This window comes from Melospiza melodia, chromosome 4 (assembly GCF_035770615.1).
Source record: "Melospiza melodia melodia isolate bMelMel2 chromosome 4, bMelMel2.pri, whole genome shotgun sequence".
Classification (NCBI taxonomy): Eukaryota; Metazoa; Chordata; class Aves; order Passeriformes; family Passerellidae; genus Melospiza; species Melospiza melodia.
Genome location: NC_086197.1, coordinates 82349547 through 82369287, shown reverse-complemented (window position 1 = coordinate 82369287; position 19741 = coordinate 82349547). Strand labels below are relative to the sequence as shown.

Below are 19741 nucleotides of genomic sequence, written 5' to 3'. Positions count from 1 at the left end.
GTCTCTTCTAGCATTGTCAGTAGCATGTAGATCACAGAACAAGTGTCAGCTCTGCTGCTGTGCTCGTTACTGTCTGCTTTGACATTAAGTTCACATCAAACCTGTTTTTCCTGCTGGCAGCAAAATTCAGTATTGTCTTTCTGCTCCTAGAAATTGCTTTTGGAAACTGGAGAAAATGTAGGTGCCTAGAAGTTTACAGCAGACAAAAATGTGCCTGTGCACTAATCACCTGCTACAGTGGACAAATTACCAAGTCTATTTGATACTGATACTGTGAACACAAGCTCATAAGGTTTCTGATCTCTGATTCCAGGAGGGAAAAAAAGATTTTACCTTCTGGTAAGGAGATGTAGCTGACTTGTAGCTGTGCTTCTACTGAGTGCATGAGGTACAGCAAGGATGACCTTAAAGGATGCTGCATTTCTTTTACTTCACTTGTTTGCAGAGCAATGACCTAAGAAAATGTATCCTGTCTAAAGGTTTCTTTTCTGATGTGTAGTTTGTAAGTCATTTAAAAAAAGTTCTGTGCATCTTCAGAGCCTCCAGGGATGTGCTTAGTTCTCTTAGAATCTTAACTGCATTTTGGAGTGTCATAGCAGTTTCCCATCAGCTCAGATGCAGTAATTTGTTTCCTGATTGAGCTCCAGAGACCATTCCAGGATGTCAGGTAGTGTAATTAGTGGTAGTTTGATCATCACATATTCTGTCTATGCTAGTATCTCATCTTAGTTGTTGGTTCTGTTTGGGGTATAAAGGTATGAGCTCAGGAAACTTTTCAGTTTGTTCTGTCTTCTATGTCCACGAGATCAGCTAGGCAGTCTTTGCATGCCTCAGTTCTGTGAACACTTCTCTCAACACCATTTTTTCCCCTTGAGTGTCTGGTTATTCCCTCTCTCCCTTCATGCCATATTTTTTTCCCAGTGTCACTTTTATAAGTCAGCACTGGCAGGTGCTGGTCCCCCGATGAGGCTTGGTGCTGTGCAAGCAGTTTTCTCCTACAACAGGTAGTATTTGGTTCAGGGCAGCTGAGTGGTTTTAGGCTTTATTTCAGGATGGTGGCTTGTATGTCTGTTCTGGCTGCAATAATTGTTCTAGCAATGAGATGATGCAGTACCAATATCCATTTGACTGGAAATAACTTCTCCAAGGACACCACATACAAAAAAAAATACCACTGTGACGTAAGTCTGAATTAACAAAGGTTGTTTCATAGTTGGCTTACTCCAGATAAACAAATCAGCCTTGAATACAGATGTCTGCCATGCATTATCAAGGCTGTTTTTCAATTCAGGTGCTCTGGGCACTTTAAGTGCAGCCTGGTGTGTGAGAGTAACCTAGTCCTGGAATGAGCTGGCTGACATGTTACTTCTTGGAGTCTGGAATTCTGCAGAGGACTGTTGCATTTCTTGCAGAACTGAAGCTTTTATGTAGGGATTGGCAGATTTAGAGATGTTAGTTCCACATAATCTAGTAAAAAACTCTCAAGCTGTGTATAATATCACACCTGGTGGATGGCAGTGGCATTCTGAAGGATGCACTTTTGAGTAACAGATGTTCAATGGGACACTTCTGTTGGTGAAGCTGAGTGGCTCTCAATTTATTCTGTAAGCCTGTTCTGTGTGCCCCGGAATGGATACGAGACTATCAGGAAATCAAGATTTTTCTATTTAGCCCAAACCCTTCATCCCCCTGCAAGGCTTTCCCAGGATCCAGCTGTGTTACTGGTGCTCTCCATCACCATCTTCCTGTAGGAGTGCTTGTACCACAGCCTTAGAGCTTCTGGCAATTCATCTCCTCGGCCTTTTGAGGACCCAGTTATACAGACTTAAATCTGATACATATACAGTCAACCATACTGAACTTCTAGCAATGCATTGCTATTATGGAGGTCCCACACCTGTAATAATTTATTGCAGGAGACTGGGAGAGGTATCCTATTTCTATATTTATGTAAAGTCTCTTGAGGAGGGTGTAATTTTTCTTGAATTCTGTCTTATGAGATAACCAGCTTGTTTTTTCTCTAAGCTGTATACTCATGGGAATGATATTATTTTTCATACGCTCAACATCAAGAGTTTTCTGTTTCTGTATTAACAGATTGAGGCTGTTCAGGTGCTCAGAGCAGCTGAAGTAGTTGATCACAAAGGAAGGGAATATCCACACAAAAAGTGGAAGTCCAAAGTCTGCTTTGACAAAGGGTACCTTCTTTCACCCATTGGGATTTAGGGTGCATCATTGCCCTTACAGAGAATATCTTGTTTCCAAAAGTGTTACACATCTGAAGAAAATAATCATTATGTCACAATAACTTTTATATTTTCAATGATTGTAACTTGCATAGCATTTAGTATGTACATTTTTATGTTAGTGTGGTGTTACAGTTTACCTGCTGATTTTATACTGTCATAAGAGCACTGTAATTTATTGCATAAGTGGAGGTTTTCAGATAGTGACAACCACTTGACCTGACAAGAAAGCAGTTGCCAGTTCTCCCAAGCAGCAGGAAGCAGTAGCATTGAGCATGTTAGCCTCCTTCAGCTCCAGAACACACTTGGAGACTTGCAGAAAAGGAGTTCAGAAACTGAAGCATGTAATGCTTCAAATCTGATGCTTGATTAGGATAATAATACTGATTAATTGGACTGCAGTGCAATGCAGATTGGTAGTTATCAGTGTTACAACTTCACTGTGATCACAAGCAAAGCTATCTTAACATCTTTTTCATTTAAGTTTATGTTTTGGCTCCATATTAATTCAGAAAATACTCACCAAAAAGCTTAAAGGTCAGTTTCAGACCAGATGTTTCTTTTAGCTGTTCTTTGAAACAAAGGTTTTCTGTCCTAAGAGTCATTAAAATATCTTTACCATGTCCATGTTAATTATATTGATGTGACTGTGGATTCTAACATCTTATATTGGTCTAATAAATATTGATTTTCTTTATTGTAAGCTTTGTTTCTCACATGAGTCTAGTACTGGTGTAAATAGAGTGACTTATTTCACTCTACTTACTGGTGTAAGTAGAGTGAAATAATGTTTATTTTACTTGTAAATTCAGGTGGGTACACATTACTTTCCATATGTTATGTTACTGCTGTTGAACAATGTTCAGAAGTTACACACAGGAACACAGCAGTTATGGGGAGCTAACTGTCATCAAATGATGATGAGGGTGATTTTGTTCTGATTATCCAGACATTAAGAATTAAGATTGAGAGCAGTATCACTGTATCTGTTCCTTCCCTTTGCTATGTGAACTTGTAGTACCAGTTGTGCACTGAAAGAAAAAATAAGCATTACATGATATTTTAAACTGGAAACTGGTGACTAGATATGGACGCTGAAGTGTTAAGTGCAGTGGAAAAATAACATCCTGCTGCCCTCTTTCTAAAACATTTTACTTGTATAAATAAACACTTTTTCATTAACTTTAAATAGTAGATTCTTTACAGTTTTTGCTCTTCTTGGTGTGTTTAGTAAAGCAGGCAGCTTCCCCATAAGAAATATTCTGGCACCATATGGAGTTACAGGAGAATTTTGGCTTCAGGGATGGAGCTTTCCCATTCAGCAGCCCTCTGCATTTATTTTCAGATAGTGGGTAGTAAGTTCAGAAAGGAAATCGTCAACTCCATTGTTAATATCCGAATTTCAAAATAATTCTTAATCTGAACTTTTTATTAAGTCCTAGCTTGGCAGAGCTCAGTTGTATTTCTTTTTTCACCCTGGAGATTGAATATTGCAAACTCAGCAATTCTTTCCTTAAGGGTGTTTTCTTCCTTCAGTAAACTACAATAAATTACCTTTGTACTACTCATTTTGACAGTCAAAAGAGAGAATGTAACAAAAACACAAATTTTTTTTGGTGGGGACTTTTCTTTAGTAGTAGAAATTGAAGGTTTGTAATACCTGACCTGAGAGTATAAACATAAATATTTACCTGCAGAGGCCATGCCACAGTGGAGTTTTCAGCTCCTAGGGGAGTTTAGGGGACCAAGTAGCAATGCCAGAAGCTGAAGCAAACTCTCCCTAGCATTTTTCTATGTAGTCTGAATCCTTTGTAAATTGATCTAGATACATGGGGATGGTGAGATTGCCCTCATTGAAGGGCTGTGTCAGAACTAGGCTAGAGTGCCTGGTTTTCAAAACAACTTGTTTTTTGGTGCGTTGTTTTATATTTTTTTTTCAATGCCTACATACTGAGATTTCATGGATTATTATTGCTCAGGGGTTTTCATGGAATTTCACTGAGACATTCCAGGTACATGGGAAGTTTTGAGTTGTATGCATTGTGCTCTTTAGTCTTCCATCTTAAGAGTCTCAAGTTAAATGTACTGTGTGAAATAAGTGTGATGGTGTCTTAGAAAAGCATTAGTAATTTTGTTACAAAGAATTTGCAGCCATGGTTGGTCTAGAATAGAAATAGGGGATTTAAATTGTAAGTCTGAGATCTATGTGCATTCAGCCATCTAAGACCACCATTCTGTGGCACTGCTTCTAAACTAAAGTTTGTTTACAGACGGGTGAATTTAAGTGGCTTTTGGCCTCCACAGCATGTTGGTAAAAGTAGTGCTGGTATCTGCAGAGAAGGAGCCCCTTTGGGCATGGTAATTGAAACTGTTAGCTGTAATAAATGTCGCTAGACTCAAGGGGCATCCCCCCCATGGTGAAAGAATATCTCCATTTCCTTACCTAAAACAGATGTGGAAATTAACCTGTCTTAACCTTTGCTATTAGCAGCAATTAGCAGCTATTGGCACATATCTCACACCCTCCAAAAATAATTTGTCTGTGACAGCATAATACTTCTTCATCAGTAGTTCTCCAAGCACTTTACAGTGATAAAGGTCAGTGTCTCCTTACATGTTACTCATGAGGAAACTGAGGCATGGGGGACAAACAAACATTAGCATGCAACTTCTTATTGCTAGAACAAAATGAAGCCCAGCAGTCTCCTGGGCATTCAGCGGTGTCTAATGTTTTATCCTGCAGTAAACTTTGAATATGGCAAGGGATCATAGGACTAACACACCTTCTTGCCTTTTTTTCCCCCCATAGTATAGCAACTTTTTAAGACTTGTCACTGGGAATGACTATACATAACAAAGTCAGTTGCTGGTGTATATATAAAAAAAAATCTTACATGTAGTTATGTTTTCTTGTATCTGACTTGAATTGCCATAACTATTCTGTTTAAATGTGAACTGCTCAAGGAGGAATTAATACATGTTGAATTGTGGCATGGTGAAAGTGTGAGGGGGGGTTGCATCTCTAAGTACCTTTATGTAAGTGGATTGAGTCTGGTTTACAGGACAGGACACAAGTTGTATACACAATTGTGAGACCAACTGGTGGCTATTATTCAAAGAGGTTTTACTTTTAATAGCCTTTTCTCATATTTCCTAATATTTTGAAGGGAGTTCTTTGTTTCATGTTGGCATGTAATTAATGTACTCTTATAAAAGAGTTCTTTTAAAACAAATGAAGCTGCTTTATTTCAATCTTCCCTAAGTATCAAAAGTCAAAATTCTGTTATTTTCTGTCTTCAAGCGTAGCGATCATAAGTGAAGTTCGCCTAAATATCATGTCTGCAGAGCAAATACTGATTTTTTAAAATCTGGGCCTGGGAGTACCAAGTAGATACTGAATAGCATTTTCAGGGGCTCATTAATGAGTGTTTCAGAGCTGGGATAATTCCTGAAATCCTGAGGTTTGTGCTTCATATCCTTTCCTTACTCAATTTACTGTTGTTCTGCAGATTTTTACTTGTAAACTTCATTATACCTATATCACTGTGTGGGTTGATAAGGAACTGCATGGATCTAACTTTAAAAAATTGGGCCTGAATTCTGATGTTTGTTCTCAAAGCACTCTCATATCTTCAAAGTGGGTATGAGGATTTGCTTATAAGAATCTGCATTTAATATGCAACTAGTATGTATCATCTACAAAAATATTACTGTGCAGAGAATGGAATGGTTGAAGGCTGAAGGAGGAAGACCTTAGTGCATGAAGGCAATGAGTTGCTGTGGAAGAGAAGGGAATGTTGAGGGCAAGAGGCTGGGTTTTCTTACATCTGGATGGGCAGTGGAACCAGACAAAACAGAGGAGAACTCAAAATTTTATCCTGTGTGTTGCATGAAACTTTTGATTCTTGACTTGACTCTGCCATTTCTGTGTATGACCGTGAAACGTATTTTGAGAACTGGTTAATCTATGTATCTGTACAATCTCTTACATGGTTATGTAAGATTCGTCCTCGTCTTGGGAGTCTTGATAAATTTAAAATGGATCAAAATTGAAAGGTAGACTTCAGCATTTCATCTAAAAATTCCCTGAGCTTTGCAAGAACAGTCTTACACGCTTTGAATCTGAGTTTCTTGGGAGACTGGAGAGGCAGTGGAACTGCAACACAAACTGTCATCTTTAGTGAGAATTTCTGTTCCATGGCAGTAGACAGTGACAAATTTATGGAAAGCCTGTATGCAGCATATTATCTGTATCTATATCTATATGAACAACTTCAGCTCCAGAGCACAGGTAACTGTTTTGCTGTGGGTGCTGTTGTGTGGCCAGCCAAGGTTTCAGCAGCATTAAGCAGTGAGGTGCAGCTCAGTGAGTGATGCTGTGCAGGTAAACAGGAAGTGACAGTGTTCAGTTTGCGCATCAGTGGAAACCCCAGGTTGTGTATGTCAGCTGGTAAATGATCTGCTAGACTGAGATAGCTTGAACTATTATAATCTGCAGCATGCTTGTGGTTATGGTTGTGTCATATCTCAGGAAGGCTGAAGTCTTCCATGTGCTGTCCTGAAGGGAGGTAGTAGGATTGAAAAATAACTTCATGCTGTGTCTGGTAAAAGAATGTCTCTTAATCATGTGCTGTTGATTAGGCTTTATATGCTGTGCTGTTTGCCCACACCTTAATTGTTGGTTTTCTGTGATCCACTGTTGAGCAATGTTTTGAAAAGGAGTTGGCCAGTTCTAACTGAACTGGGGAGTTGTGGGAGGTACTGGAAAGGCAAATGAATTTTATCTGAAGACACTCATTAAAATGTGAGCTGTCTGTAAGTGGCTGACTGAGCATTAGGAGTGAAGGATCTCTTTACTGGACAACAGCAGACTTAAGTTCAGACAAGCGCTTTTATGGCTTAGATTGTCAAACAGCAGTCCCTTGTTTCATCCCTTTTTTTGTTGTAACATCACTTAATGATCACTGATGCCTTCTTCATATCAATAAAATATCTTCAGTGAGGATATTGCAGCTCACTTGTCTGGTTATCAGGGCACAGGCAAGACAGGGAATCTGTTCTGAAGTGTTAAATTTTTGGTCTCTTAATTCCTTAAATGTTTCCACATAACACTATGCAATATGTGGAGTTGTCTTCTCATGTTTCAGAAATGAGAGGAAATAGCTGAAGTGGCTTTGTTATTTCTGAAAAGATTTCTTTCTTCCTTCTGCCTTTAAGTAAGAAAAAGCAGTATTTCTTACACAGTAGCTTTATTTCTAATAGCCTAACTTTTTGGAAAAAAATTACTATTTTCTTGATGTCTATATGCACAGCATTTTTAAATCAGTGGGTAATAATGGGAAATTAATTAAATGAAATGTGTTAAATGATGAAAATTAAATTAAAAGTGTTAAAATTGAACACTTGGTAATTGTAGCAAATAATTTCACAAGCAGTAGAACTGGTAAGGCCTCAGTGTTTTCAGCTGAGTAATTTCTTGATTTGCACAAAATAAAGTTTTACTTATGTGATTGGATATTTACAAAAGGCTTTCTTTTGTCAGTTCTGTCAAATAATGTGAAGTCTTGCTTTAGTTTAGTGTTCCTGTCTTTGGAGCAATCAGTTGGTCTTTAGAAAATAATATCCTGTAAAGGGCATAAAAATTAGGAGATTGCTTGTAGTTTCTTAACTTACTGAAATCTGCCAGCAAACTTGTGAAGCTCTGTATGTCTCCTTTCTATGGGAAACTAGTTTAAAATCATGTTGGTAACATGTGAAACTCGCTTTTTGCAACACACAATTGTCTTTAAGGTGGAGATTCTTAAGAATTTGCTAAATATATCTTCAGAAGCTGTAATAGCTTTAAAAATTGAAGTAATCACAGTTTGTCCAAATTAAAAATAAAGTCAAATCCCCAGTGGAGGAATGCTGTCACATTTAGGCTCAGTTGTGAAGATTCTGTAGGCAACCTGGTGTGAAAACAAATTATAAACCAGTTAGAGTTGCAAAATCTGACTCACAGAAATCTAATTTTGTAGTAAAAATATTGTGGAGTCCTTGAAGAATATGTTTAGCACACATGTGTCTGTGCATGCTCTCAAGACGGTATCCTCACACTTCTTGTACAAGATGCAGTAACCACACACTGCCTGATACACTGTTTTTAGAGGGGAAAAGCCTAAAAAGACAGCTGCATCTATTGTACTTATTCTGTTGTCTGGGGCCCTAATCCTTGCAGTCCTTCAGATGAAGGTGCCAGCAGTAAGCAAGAATAGTCTGCCTTCAGCATCACCAGTCCTTTCTCTCTCCAATTTCTTCCCATCTCAATCTTTTCCCATCTGTAACTGAAAAGCAATTACAAGTTGACACTTGTGAATACTTCCTGAGCTTTTTAAAATTTGGTGGTGATGTTAATTTGTGTTCATATTTCTCATGGTTAGGCCTGAATTGCACCTCTACCATCATACTAGACACCCATGCTTAAGAAGGTTGGCTTACCTACTCTTCAGGGCTTATAAATATTGCAGGGTTCTGAACCTAATTAAACTCTTCTAAGTTTTGTGAAAGTGCTAGGAAGTCTTTTTGTCTACTCTAGCAAATGCCTCTGCTACTTGAAATGTTGCAATTGTTAGGGAAGCGTACTTGCTTGTTTTTTATGTGGCTTAATTACTTAGAGGTCATTTCAATAGTGGCAGGCTTAGTCAATCTGTTTAAAATTGCTGTTGAGAGAGATTGCAGTGCCTGCCTTCTGTAGGAGTGCATGGTGGAGAGAACGTTCCCCCCAGAAGTGGGTTATCAGCCCTTCCTCGCAGGAAGGGAACATAGCATGCTGTTCCCACATGACAGGAGACTCCTCAATGCCAAGAAAAAAAGCTACATTTTTTTTTTCTTGAAACAGGACCACTGTACAGAAGGAAAATTAAACTGCCAGAAAGAGCAAGTGGAGCTTGCTTGTGCAGGGCACTGAAATCTTCCCTTGAGAAAGGGGTGGAAGTTCTGGTGCCTTGTCCCTACAGCAGGTTTTATGTTTTTGTATTGAGTGATGAGATAAAATGCATAGCTGTATTGAGCACTACAGAAATACTTTTGGAAGCTCCATGTATTTATGACACTGAACATAAGGCAATTGCAAAACAACAGGGAGTTATTATCACCGTCTAATTGCAATTGCATTTGCATTGAATTACATGAATTAATTTTAAGTACCAGCATTTAAAAGTGTAATTGCTAAAACCTAAGCCTATTTTAGAAAACACCTAAGATTTCAAGTGCTGTCTCTGCTTGATTAGTCAGTGCTGTATTCTGTTTGTTTTTTCCTTCAGAATATTTGTCATCTGGAGAAAAAAATGTCAGCCACTGAATTCTATCTAACTGTCTCATTTTCTGTGAATGATGGTCAATTCTCCATAGAACCCGGTTCACTTCTGGTTCTTGTCTTTCTCATTCACAAGTCTTAATGATATTGTTTCTGTGTATTCTTTCCTGACTCAGCTAATGCCAGGCTCTTAGAGATTGCTTTGGTACTGAAGCTTCCTGCTGTTCTTGTGGTCAAGATTAAAGTTAGGCCTTACTAAGCATTTCTGCAGTGAAATGGTACTTGATAGCATGCCTGTGTTCCTGAGCCCTGCTCTCTGAGGAAAACTATTACAGCTGTTGTGGTGTCGGGGAATAGCAAAAGCTCTTCATTCTGGAGCAGTCGCTCTAGAAGCAAGCTGCAGGCTGTCTTCCTGGGCTTGTATCAAAGAAGAAACGTGTCACCCAGAGCACCCAGCATCACCCAGTCAGGCTGCAACATGTTGGCTTAGCTATAAGATTTCAACCATAGCATGTCTTAAAAACACCTACCATAGGTATCTTCTCACCAGCTCTAGTATTGTTTGGACAATGTTTCCAGATACCTGCTGTATGGAAAACTGATTTCTGTCTGACAGGGTTTGGATTGCACACAGCTATTCACCATAGCTTGCTTTTTTTCCCACAGAAATGTAAAATTAGCTAATTGAGCTGAAAATCCTCAGTGAAGAAGCTACAGCCATTGTATAGGCATGGGTTTTTTCAAGAGGTTACTCTGCGTGAAAGCAACTGCTACTACTTGCATTTTTGCATTACAGGACAAAATACTCTCTTCTTTTTTCTTAATCTTTTTTTTTCCTGGTTTTATTTGTAAAACACTTTCAGGGACTGGGAAGGATAACTTGAGAAAAGCAAGCCTGTCATGTGTGTATACATGGTTCTGCCTCATTATGGGAAAAAGCCCATCACTTAAAATTAGGAAAAGGTTGAAAGTTAGTGCTAGTGTGTTTTCAGTGGTACTGTCAACATTTAGTATGTAACAATCCTGAACCATTAGAGAAATGCATGAAATCTGGATGCATTTCTACAAGCACCAAAATGGGAATTATTAAGTACAGAGGTGATTTTGTAGCCCTTAAACCTAACTGGACAGAAACCTGAGCAAATAGACTCTAGGCTTTTAATTACCCTTTCTGTGAGCAGGAGCTTGGCCTGGAATACTTGCAGAGGTCACGTCCAACCAAAGTCATTTTGTGAGCCTTTGATCTTTGCACCACAACCTGTTGTCAGCTGTAGGTAAACACTGGGGAAAAACATTCAAATGGGTCTTGCTTTCTGTTCTGCTGTATACTGAGGTGGCTGAATATCTTGAAGCTTTAATCTTGCTGCCACTCTTTGTTGTGACTTTTGGCCCACTGTGTTTACATGTCTGTCAGCCATAAGCCATGCATTGTAATGATTCTTTCTTGTAATGAGCTGTGCCACCGTCTGGGTTGGCATGCTTCACTGTTTTTTGAGAAAGACTGGAGTTACAGCAAGTCATTAATGTGACAGGCCGCTGCAGCAAATGTTCACACCAGAGGCTGATCACAGTGCACATCTCTCTGCTGCCCAGTGGGGAGCTGTCAGTGGCTGTTGTGGTGACGTTCTGCAGGCGTGTGGTGAGTGGCTGTGGCTGTTCTGCAGGCAGAAGGTGTTTTTGTGAGCCTGCTGGTGATACCACATATCCTGCAGTATGGGTCCGAGGGTAGGACCAGCTCTTCCGGTGAGACAGCCCGTGTACAGCTGACGGCACAGACTTGCTGCTTCACGGCTCATCAGCTTGAAGGGTGTGACAGGTTCCTGGAATCAATGCTGTGTCCTCCAGCTGGAGGCTGACTGTGGAAAAAATAGAGGGAGCTGAGCCGGGTTGGTTTTCACCTCCATGGCCCAGCAGTTTTTGGTGGACTACCTTATTTCTTTCCCCTATGCACCCTTTCTAGATATATAGCTGTATAAAAAGGACAAGGTCTTCGCCAAATCTCTTTAAAAAAGCAGGAGTGACAACTTCAAAATCCTCCTCCTGAAAATACAGTAGTAACAAAGTAACCTACTACATGCCAGAAAAAAATACAATCATTATGTTGAATCAGTGGTCTGACCTACTCTGAATAAATACTTATGTATAAAAGAATGTGTCCTTTTAAATGCAAGGTTCTCTTCAAGAATGCTGTGAGAAACTGAAACGATTAGCTACATTGTCTTCAAAATAGACAGTAAATCCTCAGTAAATGCAGTAGAATATTCAAATGTATTTGTGTAAATATTCTCAGATTCTGCAATTATGCAATTGCATTTGAACTTTTTAAATTGAATTTATGTGGCTAGGATTCATATTGAATAACAGTAAGCATAGTTTTATTTTCTCAAGTTTTAAATTTCACCGTGAGTCTGTGTAAATTTCCAAATGCAGTGGATCATTACTTTTACCATCTTTGTTCCAGAAGCTGAATAGCAGAAAGCTTGGCACCACTGCTGTACGTAATGAAAATGAACAGGGGATGAAGTAAAAGGAGTTGGATTTGCTTGTCCTCCTCCCCCTGCCCCCCAAAATATACTTTGTATTTTTTTCCTTTATCACCCTTAAAAAAAACGACACAAAAAAACCAAAAAAAACCAAAAAAAACCAAAAAAACCAAAAAAAAAACAAAAAAAAAAACAAAAAAAAAAAAAAAAAAAAAAAACAGAAAACCTGAGTGGTGTGACAGCAGAATTTGTAGCTTTATATTCTAATATGCAAAGGCCTCATTGCAATTGTCAACATTAGGAATTTGTACAAAGCTAATGAGCAAGTTAAAATGAAGTTGAACTCTAAACTTGGTAGACCTCAAAACAAAACCTACTTTAGATTCAGTGAAATTGTTTTTTATCTTCTAAATCAAGCTCTACTCACAGGGTAACCAAGTATATATTAAATATATTATGATTATGCAGAATGAGGACACACTCTGTGTAATACTCTTCTTTGTACTCATGAGGTGGGCGTTGGTTCAAGGTTTTATAAGCAGCTGTCGAGTTACGACAGTTACTGGTTTACCCAGAAACTCCAGTTGGTGCTTTTGCTGGTAGATGTGATCATCAGCAATGTATAGGAGCCATGTCTTGCCATAGGTCACTGTCTCCTGTGCCCTGAATTTAAGTTGTATAATTCCTACCAAGACCCATTTCTGTGAGAAGTTCTGTTGGGTAGTGAAACTGGGCTTTTCTTGGAGTATTGAGAAGGCTTCTTGCAGGGGTGGAGAGATAGTTGCTGTGCTTAAATGTGAACTGTAGAATGGCCCATTTTGCTCCAGTGTATTATCAATTTGTGTCTATAATGTTATTAATTTAAGTAGACAGTATTGGGGAAATGAGTGGGAGAGACTGTTAGAGAAGCAAAGATTTTGAACAAAATCTGCCTGGCTGTGTCCAAAATGAGATCATTGTCTGTTTGCAACGTAGAGGGGAAAATGACACCTCTTAGATGACATTGAGTTGCAGATATAATTGTTTTGTTGTGGTAGTATGGGTAATTCTTAGGTCCCTTTTTACTTGTCAGATAAGTGCAGTTATGGTTAAATTACTCTGCAGATTATAGGGAGAGAAGTTTTACTTTACACTTAGTTGTAGAGCATTTGAGGAAGCGACTACAAAGCACTCTTTTCATGAGACAAACCTGCTTTAACTTCTTCTGTAGGTTACCAGCAAGATTAGTAGTCAGTCAGACAACTTCTGACAAGGTGGCTGCAAAAAGAATCAGAAATATGACTTGGTTTGTGAAAGTTAGCATCACAGTGCTTGGGCAGGGGTTATATAGCTTCCCAAAGGTGTAGCCATCAGTCTGACTATATTATGTTGACTCTGTTTTAACAAAACTGAAGGGGTTTTGATTGAAAAAAAATCCAATTAAACTTAGGTTGTTCTTTTGGAGTTTTAAGCCATTAGAACAGTATGGCCATGGTGACAATGACATTTAGTAGATAATCTTATAATGATTAAGAAAGCATGCCTGCATTCTAGATGTCTACTGTTTCAGCAAGTAGTCAGTGTTGATAAAGACAGAGTAATCCTTGTGGAGCAGGTGGGGAAAACCTAATGAAGAGCCTATTACTCAGATTAGGTATAACTCATCCAGAATGGTCTTGGAACTATAGCAGATCTAAAATAATATCTACTTAATATTTCATAGTGATAAAGGAAATGCAGCTTTTTGACTGATAGTGAAAGAAGTAGAGAACAGAGCAGAAAACTTATTGTGACCCTGTGTTCAAAGGGCTAACAGACTGGATTCATACAGCACAAGTCTCATCTCTATGCAAAGAAAAACATAGTAGGACTAGTTAATATCCATGTAAAAGTGACAAGGGTAATGTGTAATATGATTTTTTTTTTTTCTTGGTACAAGAGTGACATAAAACTAGTGTTGCTTGCTAAAGAGAGCGTAGAGGCCAAAGAAGTGTGGCAGATATCTATAAAAGGATGTGCAGCATAAAGGAACAACTGTGAAGCCATCAACACCATCTCTTAGTGTAAGAGCAAGGAGGGATGATCAACTGAAACTAGCAGGTGGCAAAAGTCTAGATAAAAGGAGCTAATTGTTCACACAACACATAAGAAAACTGCGAAACACAGTCCTGTGCAGTGTTATCATGCTCAGAATTTCACATGGGTCTGAAGAGCAAATAGACAAATTCACAAAGGAGCAACACAGTATGTGCTGCTGGCCTGGGGAGCTTTGAGCTCCAGCCTGGCAGTTCCTGGGGATATGCTTCCATAGTTGTAATGGTATATTCTGGTATTCTTACCTTCTTTTGGCAGCTGGTGCTGCTGGAGCCTGGATCCTAGGCTAGATGGGCTCTGCTTTGGCCTATTACAGATTATTTAAGATCATCCTATGCTCTGGTTTGGCCTATTACAGATCATTTAAACTTTATGTCCCTATGACTTGGCTGTTAAATATTCTTTGAGGGCTTCCATTTTCCTTTCCTTACGGGACTCTTAAGGTAAAGCACATACATACTAGAAAATATGCTCAAGAATGTTCCTAGTGACTGAAGCAATCTGGTTTGGAATAATCTTCATCTCTTATTAAAATCTCTCGGTTTGAAAACCAGGCAATTTCTGGTTGCCAGCTGGGAATGAGCCTAGCTCATGTGAGTTCTCAAACTGTGCCCAGAAATTTTTGGAGTTCACCAGTTGGCATAGGTTAAAATTGTGCCAGAGACCACTTAAACAATTAAGCAATGTCTTCCAGTTGCATTCCAGTACCCAGGAGTGTGTCCAGGAACTGTGCAATTTACAGTTTCATCTTGAGTATTGTGTTTGTATTCAGTTTGAAGTATTAAACAGACATTTCCTTGCACAGTAGGGCTACTTTGTGTGACCACCATAGTTATTGATCTGCTTCTTAGCGGCAAAATTTATTTGCTTTTTTCATGAAAAAGAATGGTAAGTTCATTTGGGTTCTTAAGGTGTCTAAATCTTGCATAGAAGTGAAAATCTAAAGCACAGGAGTGATTTGGGCTCATTTGAATCTTATGGGGTTAACTACCTGGGAAATCAGCAAAGTTGCTGCCTAGAACAAGGAACAAATCTAAGAGATGCTTTGGGAAAGGTTCAGTTATAGAATTTATGATTTTTTTTTTCCTTAAAAGTAATAGCTACCTTTTGTTTTTAGACGATGTCTTCAGCAGTCGTTCAGATATACGCAGCAGATCGCAATGCCATGTGGTCAAAGAAGTGCTGTGGTGTAGCTTGCCTTGTGAAGGACAATCCACAGAGGTCGTATTTTATCAGAATATTTGACATTAAGGTAAGCATCCTTTTCCTTTTTCAGACCCTTAAAGTCTGGTTGTATTCATTCTCCATTTTGAATTCAATGAGTTAAGTTGTAGCTATGCACAAAAAAAAAAAAATCACAAGTGGTTGTGCTTTAAGCTGTGCAATTGCAGTTGTTATCAATAGGTAATTACAACTTTTTCAGGTACTCCAAATTTAAACAATTTCATTTGTCATCTTTAATGAATGAAATAAGTATCAACTATTCTTACAGCTCTCAGAAGCTGCCCTCTACAGATCTGATTAGTGGAAATGAGTACAGTGTTACTGATATGGACAGCTATCAAAATTCTAGTGGGTGTCACTACTTTGGATGGTTTAAAGAAATAGATGCTGTCTTATATATGGGTGGAAACAAAGTTTTTGGTCAGTGTGGAGCATGTGAAAACTGCAAGATAAACAAGTTGTGTGTTCTGACTTTCTGGGAGGTGGGGTGGGTGGCTTTTTCTTTCATTCCCCCTCCACAAAAAGTAGAGTCATACTGAAGAGCTTTGTCCTATTATAGTATTCTGATCAAGAGAGTGGGAACTGAGAGACAAAGTGTTCAAGATGTGTTTTTGTAACAAAAATGATACTGAGAAACCTAAGTCCTACTGACTGTGCTGAGACTTTGGAAAGCTTCCCATTATCTCTGCAGCCAGGAAACAGCTCCTTATCTGTCAGGGTTCAGTGCTTGAAGTCTCTCAGATTTGTTCAGTATTGCCAGTTGGCACTTGCATTTGACTTTGATTTGGTCACTTCATTGTTAAGACTTTGTCAGAAACCTCTTCCTTGGGTGCTGAACTATAATGTCATTTAAATACATGAGACTTTTTAAAAAGGTGAGATTTTTGTTCTCTTTAGTTAACTGTTTTCAAGTCAAGCCTGAGATAAGAACAGGAGACTGGAAGTCTCCTTTATTGCAGTTGCTGTATTCTTGTAACTGGTCACTATTACTGCTCTGAGTATCACTGTGGCAGGATTATAGAACTTGAAAGAAGTTTTTGGAAGCACCCAGGGATTTGAACAGAACACAGTGACCCAATGGACTAGGCCTTCACAGCTCTTCCACAAGCTCTGATGTACTTTGATTTTGATTGAGCTTATCCATTGGGTTAGTATAATAGCAAGGCAGATGTTTAATGCTATGCTGTGTCCAATTCTTAATAGGTTCTGTTGTAAAAGAAATTAAACTCTGCAGTTTCATCTGAAGTTTTATAGTCTTTTTTTATTTGTTTTCTTCTTTTCAGGATGGGAAATTATTGTGGGAGCAGGAGCTGTACAATAACTTTGTATATAATAGTCCTAGAGGATATTTTCATACCTTTGCTGGAGATGTGAGTCTCAATGTCTTTGAATATGTATTTTAAAATGCCTTTAGTTTGAACAGTATTTTCTTTTAGTGTAACTGAGATTATTAATTAATTCTATGAATTCTTTGTAAAAGCTTATTTATTAAAGGAATTTTTGTGATATCTCAACTAGAAAATTTAATATATAGTACAGAAGCATAAAATGTCATTCTTTATTTTCAAATTTCTTTAATGAAATTGCATTTTGACTTGCAGATTATATTTATGACATATCATATATTCTTAAAGCACAAATTTTCCTTTCTCTTCCCCTCTTTGATTTGAAGCTATAAGATGTTGCTTATATCTCTTTAGAAATTTGATAAGTAGACAGTGGTTCCCAAGATACGTTTCACTAAGACTTAGTTCCTAATTTGCAGTGATTTTTTTTCTTGTTACACCTTTAGAAAGATGTAAGACAATATTTAAGAAAGCCTTTAAAACATTTTCTTGGTCATGGGGGGAAATATTAATGTTTTTCAGACATGTCAAGTTGGTCTTAATTTTGCTAATGAAGAAGAAGCTAAACTATTCCGCAAAACAGTAACAGATTTACTTGGACGACGGCAGAGAAAATCTGGTAAATATTCAAATTAATCTTAAATTCAGGCTTCTTTATGTTACTTGGGGGGGAAGCAGGAAGCTACTGCTATGTCTGAAAGCCACTGGAGACACCACTGCCATATTTATATTTATATTTTGAAGTAATTATGCTATTAAACTGTTCTTCTTTCTCTAATGTGCAAAGTTAGTACTTTTCTGAAACAACTCACCTTGTTCTGTTCTGGAAGTGTAAGCTGAGACCCCAAGGTTGTGATTTGAAAATACAAATGGAGGGAAGCAAAAATTGTAAGCTGACATTGGGAAAACTAGAAATCTTTCTCTAAGTTGTTTTCATATTTGAATAAAATCTCTTTTAGCCCTGGGCTGTTTATAACTGATTTGTTAAATTCAGCCCAAGTGGGTTGTAACAAAAATTTTACCATCTGGTATGTTCAGTAGTTCATGAATTTTTGGCATTGATCCAGCAGTTAATAGAGAAATATCTTTTATTCAGAACTAGTGATCTTGGCTGAGGCCAAGAACAGAAGACGTAATGTGCCTATACCGTCCTTAGGAGCACAGGACAGCCAGTGAAGCACAGCATGCTTTTTGCCAGCTGCAAGATGCCTTGGGAGTGTGGTTAGTGCTTTAAAGGCAGCTCAGGCTTCCTACAGATCTTGTCTTGGTCATTTTCCAGGGAGCCCATAAACAGCCAGGTGTCCGTGAAGGATAAAGTGACACAAACTACAGGCTTGGAACAAGTAGATGTGCTCAGGGTTGCTGTGGGATGTAGGGTGGACTTGTGTGTGAGCTACAGGATGTGTTTTTGTAATCCATTCTGGAGACACAGATGCAGTGTAGGCTTCTGTAGAAGGAGGAAGCCTTCATCCTGGAGAGCTGCCCTTGCAAGTGCTCTTGCAAATGTGCATTATCTATATGTGTTTACTTGGATTTCACCAAGGCATGGTGACTCAGGAGCAGACCACTTGTTCCAGGAGCTTAAATGAGTTCTTGAAGATTCCCTCCGCTCAGAATAAGTTCATAAGGTTGCATGAGAAGAAGGGGGGTCATTAAGTAGTGGCAATTATAAAGTTTCTCATACTCACATTGCAAAAGTAATTTTGCATCTACTGTTCCTGAAGTTTTACTCTATTACATCTGAAATGCAATGCTACAATGCACAGACGTGACATGGGAAGAAGTATATTTGCATTATTGGCTGTAGCAAACTTTGTTTGAAAATAGTGGTTCAGTCAAACCTTCTGTTCAGAGTTTTTCTTCCACATACTGATTTTTTTCCACAGGATCAGATTAAGTTTTTCTCGTTTACTCTCTGAACTAATACCTTTGTTTGTATGCTAAAGCTCATGTTACTTTGTATATTGTTTTCACAAATAACTCTACCTCCCCAAACACTTGCAACTTCAAGACAGCTTTTATTTTAAAAAGAAAATGAAATTAAAACCAAAAAATAACCTTCAAAACAAAACGCTTCTGGTTTTTCCTTGTTAAGAGCTGCAAACCAAGAATTTAAAATAGTTACGAGATTCCTTAGTCAAGCCACCAGATGGAGTTCTGTATTTGTTTGTGGCTATTTAATTGTGCTTCGAAAATAACAGGCTCTGCACGCTCAAATCAAAGATGATTTGCTCTTGGTGTTTATCTGTTTATTTATTTATAAATGCTTATATGAAACACATATTAATTTACGTATAGGTGTATACATAGATATACACAAATGATACCAGAGTTGTATATTATCTATAATATTAATACATCTTAATTTCTCAGTCACAGATGTAATAGTCTGATAATTTTGATGCTTTTCTGTTTTAACGGGATTTTTACTTTCATGCCTTCCAAACTATGTTTCGTTTCATAGCAGTGTCACTTGAGGTGTTTTAAACTCACCCAAGTACTCCATGGGATCATTTAGCTGCCTGTTATGCCATTCAGGGCTTGCTAGACTTCTCCAAGAGCCTTATGGAAAACTTATGTTGTTGAAAGGTAGCAGTAACAGCAGTTCTGGCTCACAGTGCTATGGCTTGCTGCTGAGGTTAGTGCACAAAATACTGTCTGACAGCTAAGAGAAGACACAACAGGGTTCTGCTCTTCCTCACTCAGCATGAAATGCACTCCAGTATACAGACAACCCCTGAGTAAGTGCATCTGGAGTTCCAGAGAGGTGAAAGTTTGGCTCCAAACAGAGAATGTACAAAATATCAAGTAGAGTGAAGGACAAAAAATATCAAGAATGAGGGACAAAGGTAGAGAAAGAATTTTTGATCTGTTGTCTCAATCTTTATAATAGTGCAGGGTTTTATCTAACTAAACTCTGGTTTGGGTTGGCCTTTGAATTTTGGGGGCTTTGGGTTTTTGTTTTTGCGTTTGTTTTTTTTTAATCAATTAAATTCTTAACCTTAGATTAGAAAGAAATTGCTATAATTCGTTAATTTTTCTGTAGATCTACTTAAATAATCTCTCTATTTGCTT

The 19741-nt window shown here is 38.2% G+C and overlaps 1 protein-coding gene across 1 annotated transcript in view; it reads left to right on the top strand.

The window, feature by feature from the left end:
- Window positions 1–19741, top strand: part of WASL (WASP like actin nucleation promoting factor) — a 50281-nt gene that overhangs the window by 10270 nt on the left and 20270 nt on the right. The window contains exons 2-4 of the mRNA XM_063155378.1: window positions 15214–15348; window positions 16604–16690; window positions 17189–17285. Of these exons, the coding sequence (XP_063011448.1) occupies window positions 15214–15348; window positions 16604–16690; window positions 17189–17285 (319 nt within the window). The remainder of the gene's footprint in view (window positions 1–15213; window positions 15349–16603; window positions 16691–17188; window positions 17286–19741) is intronic.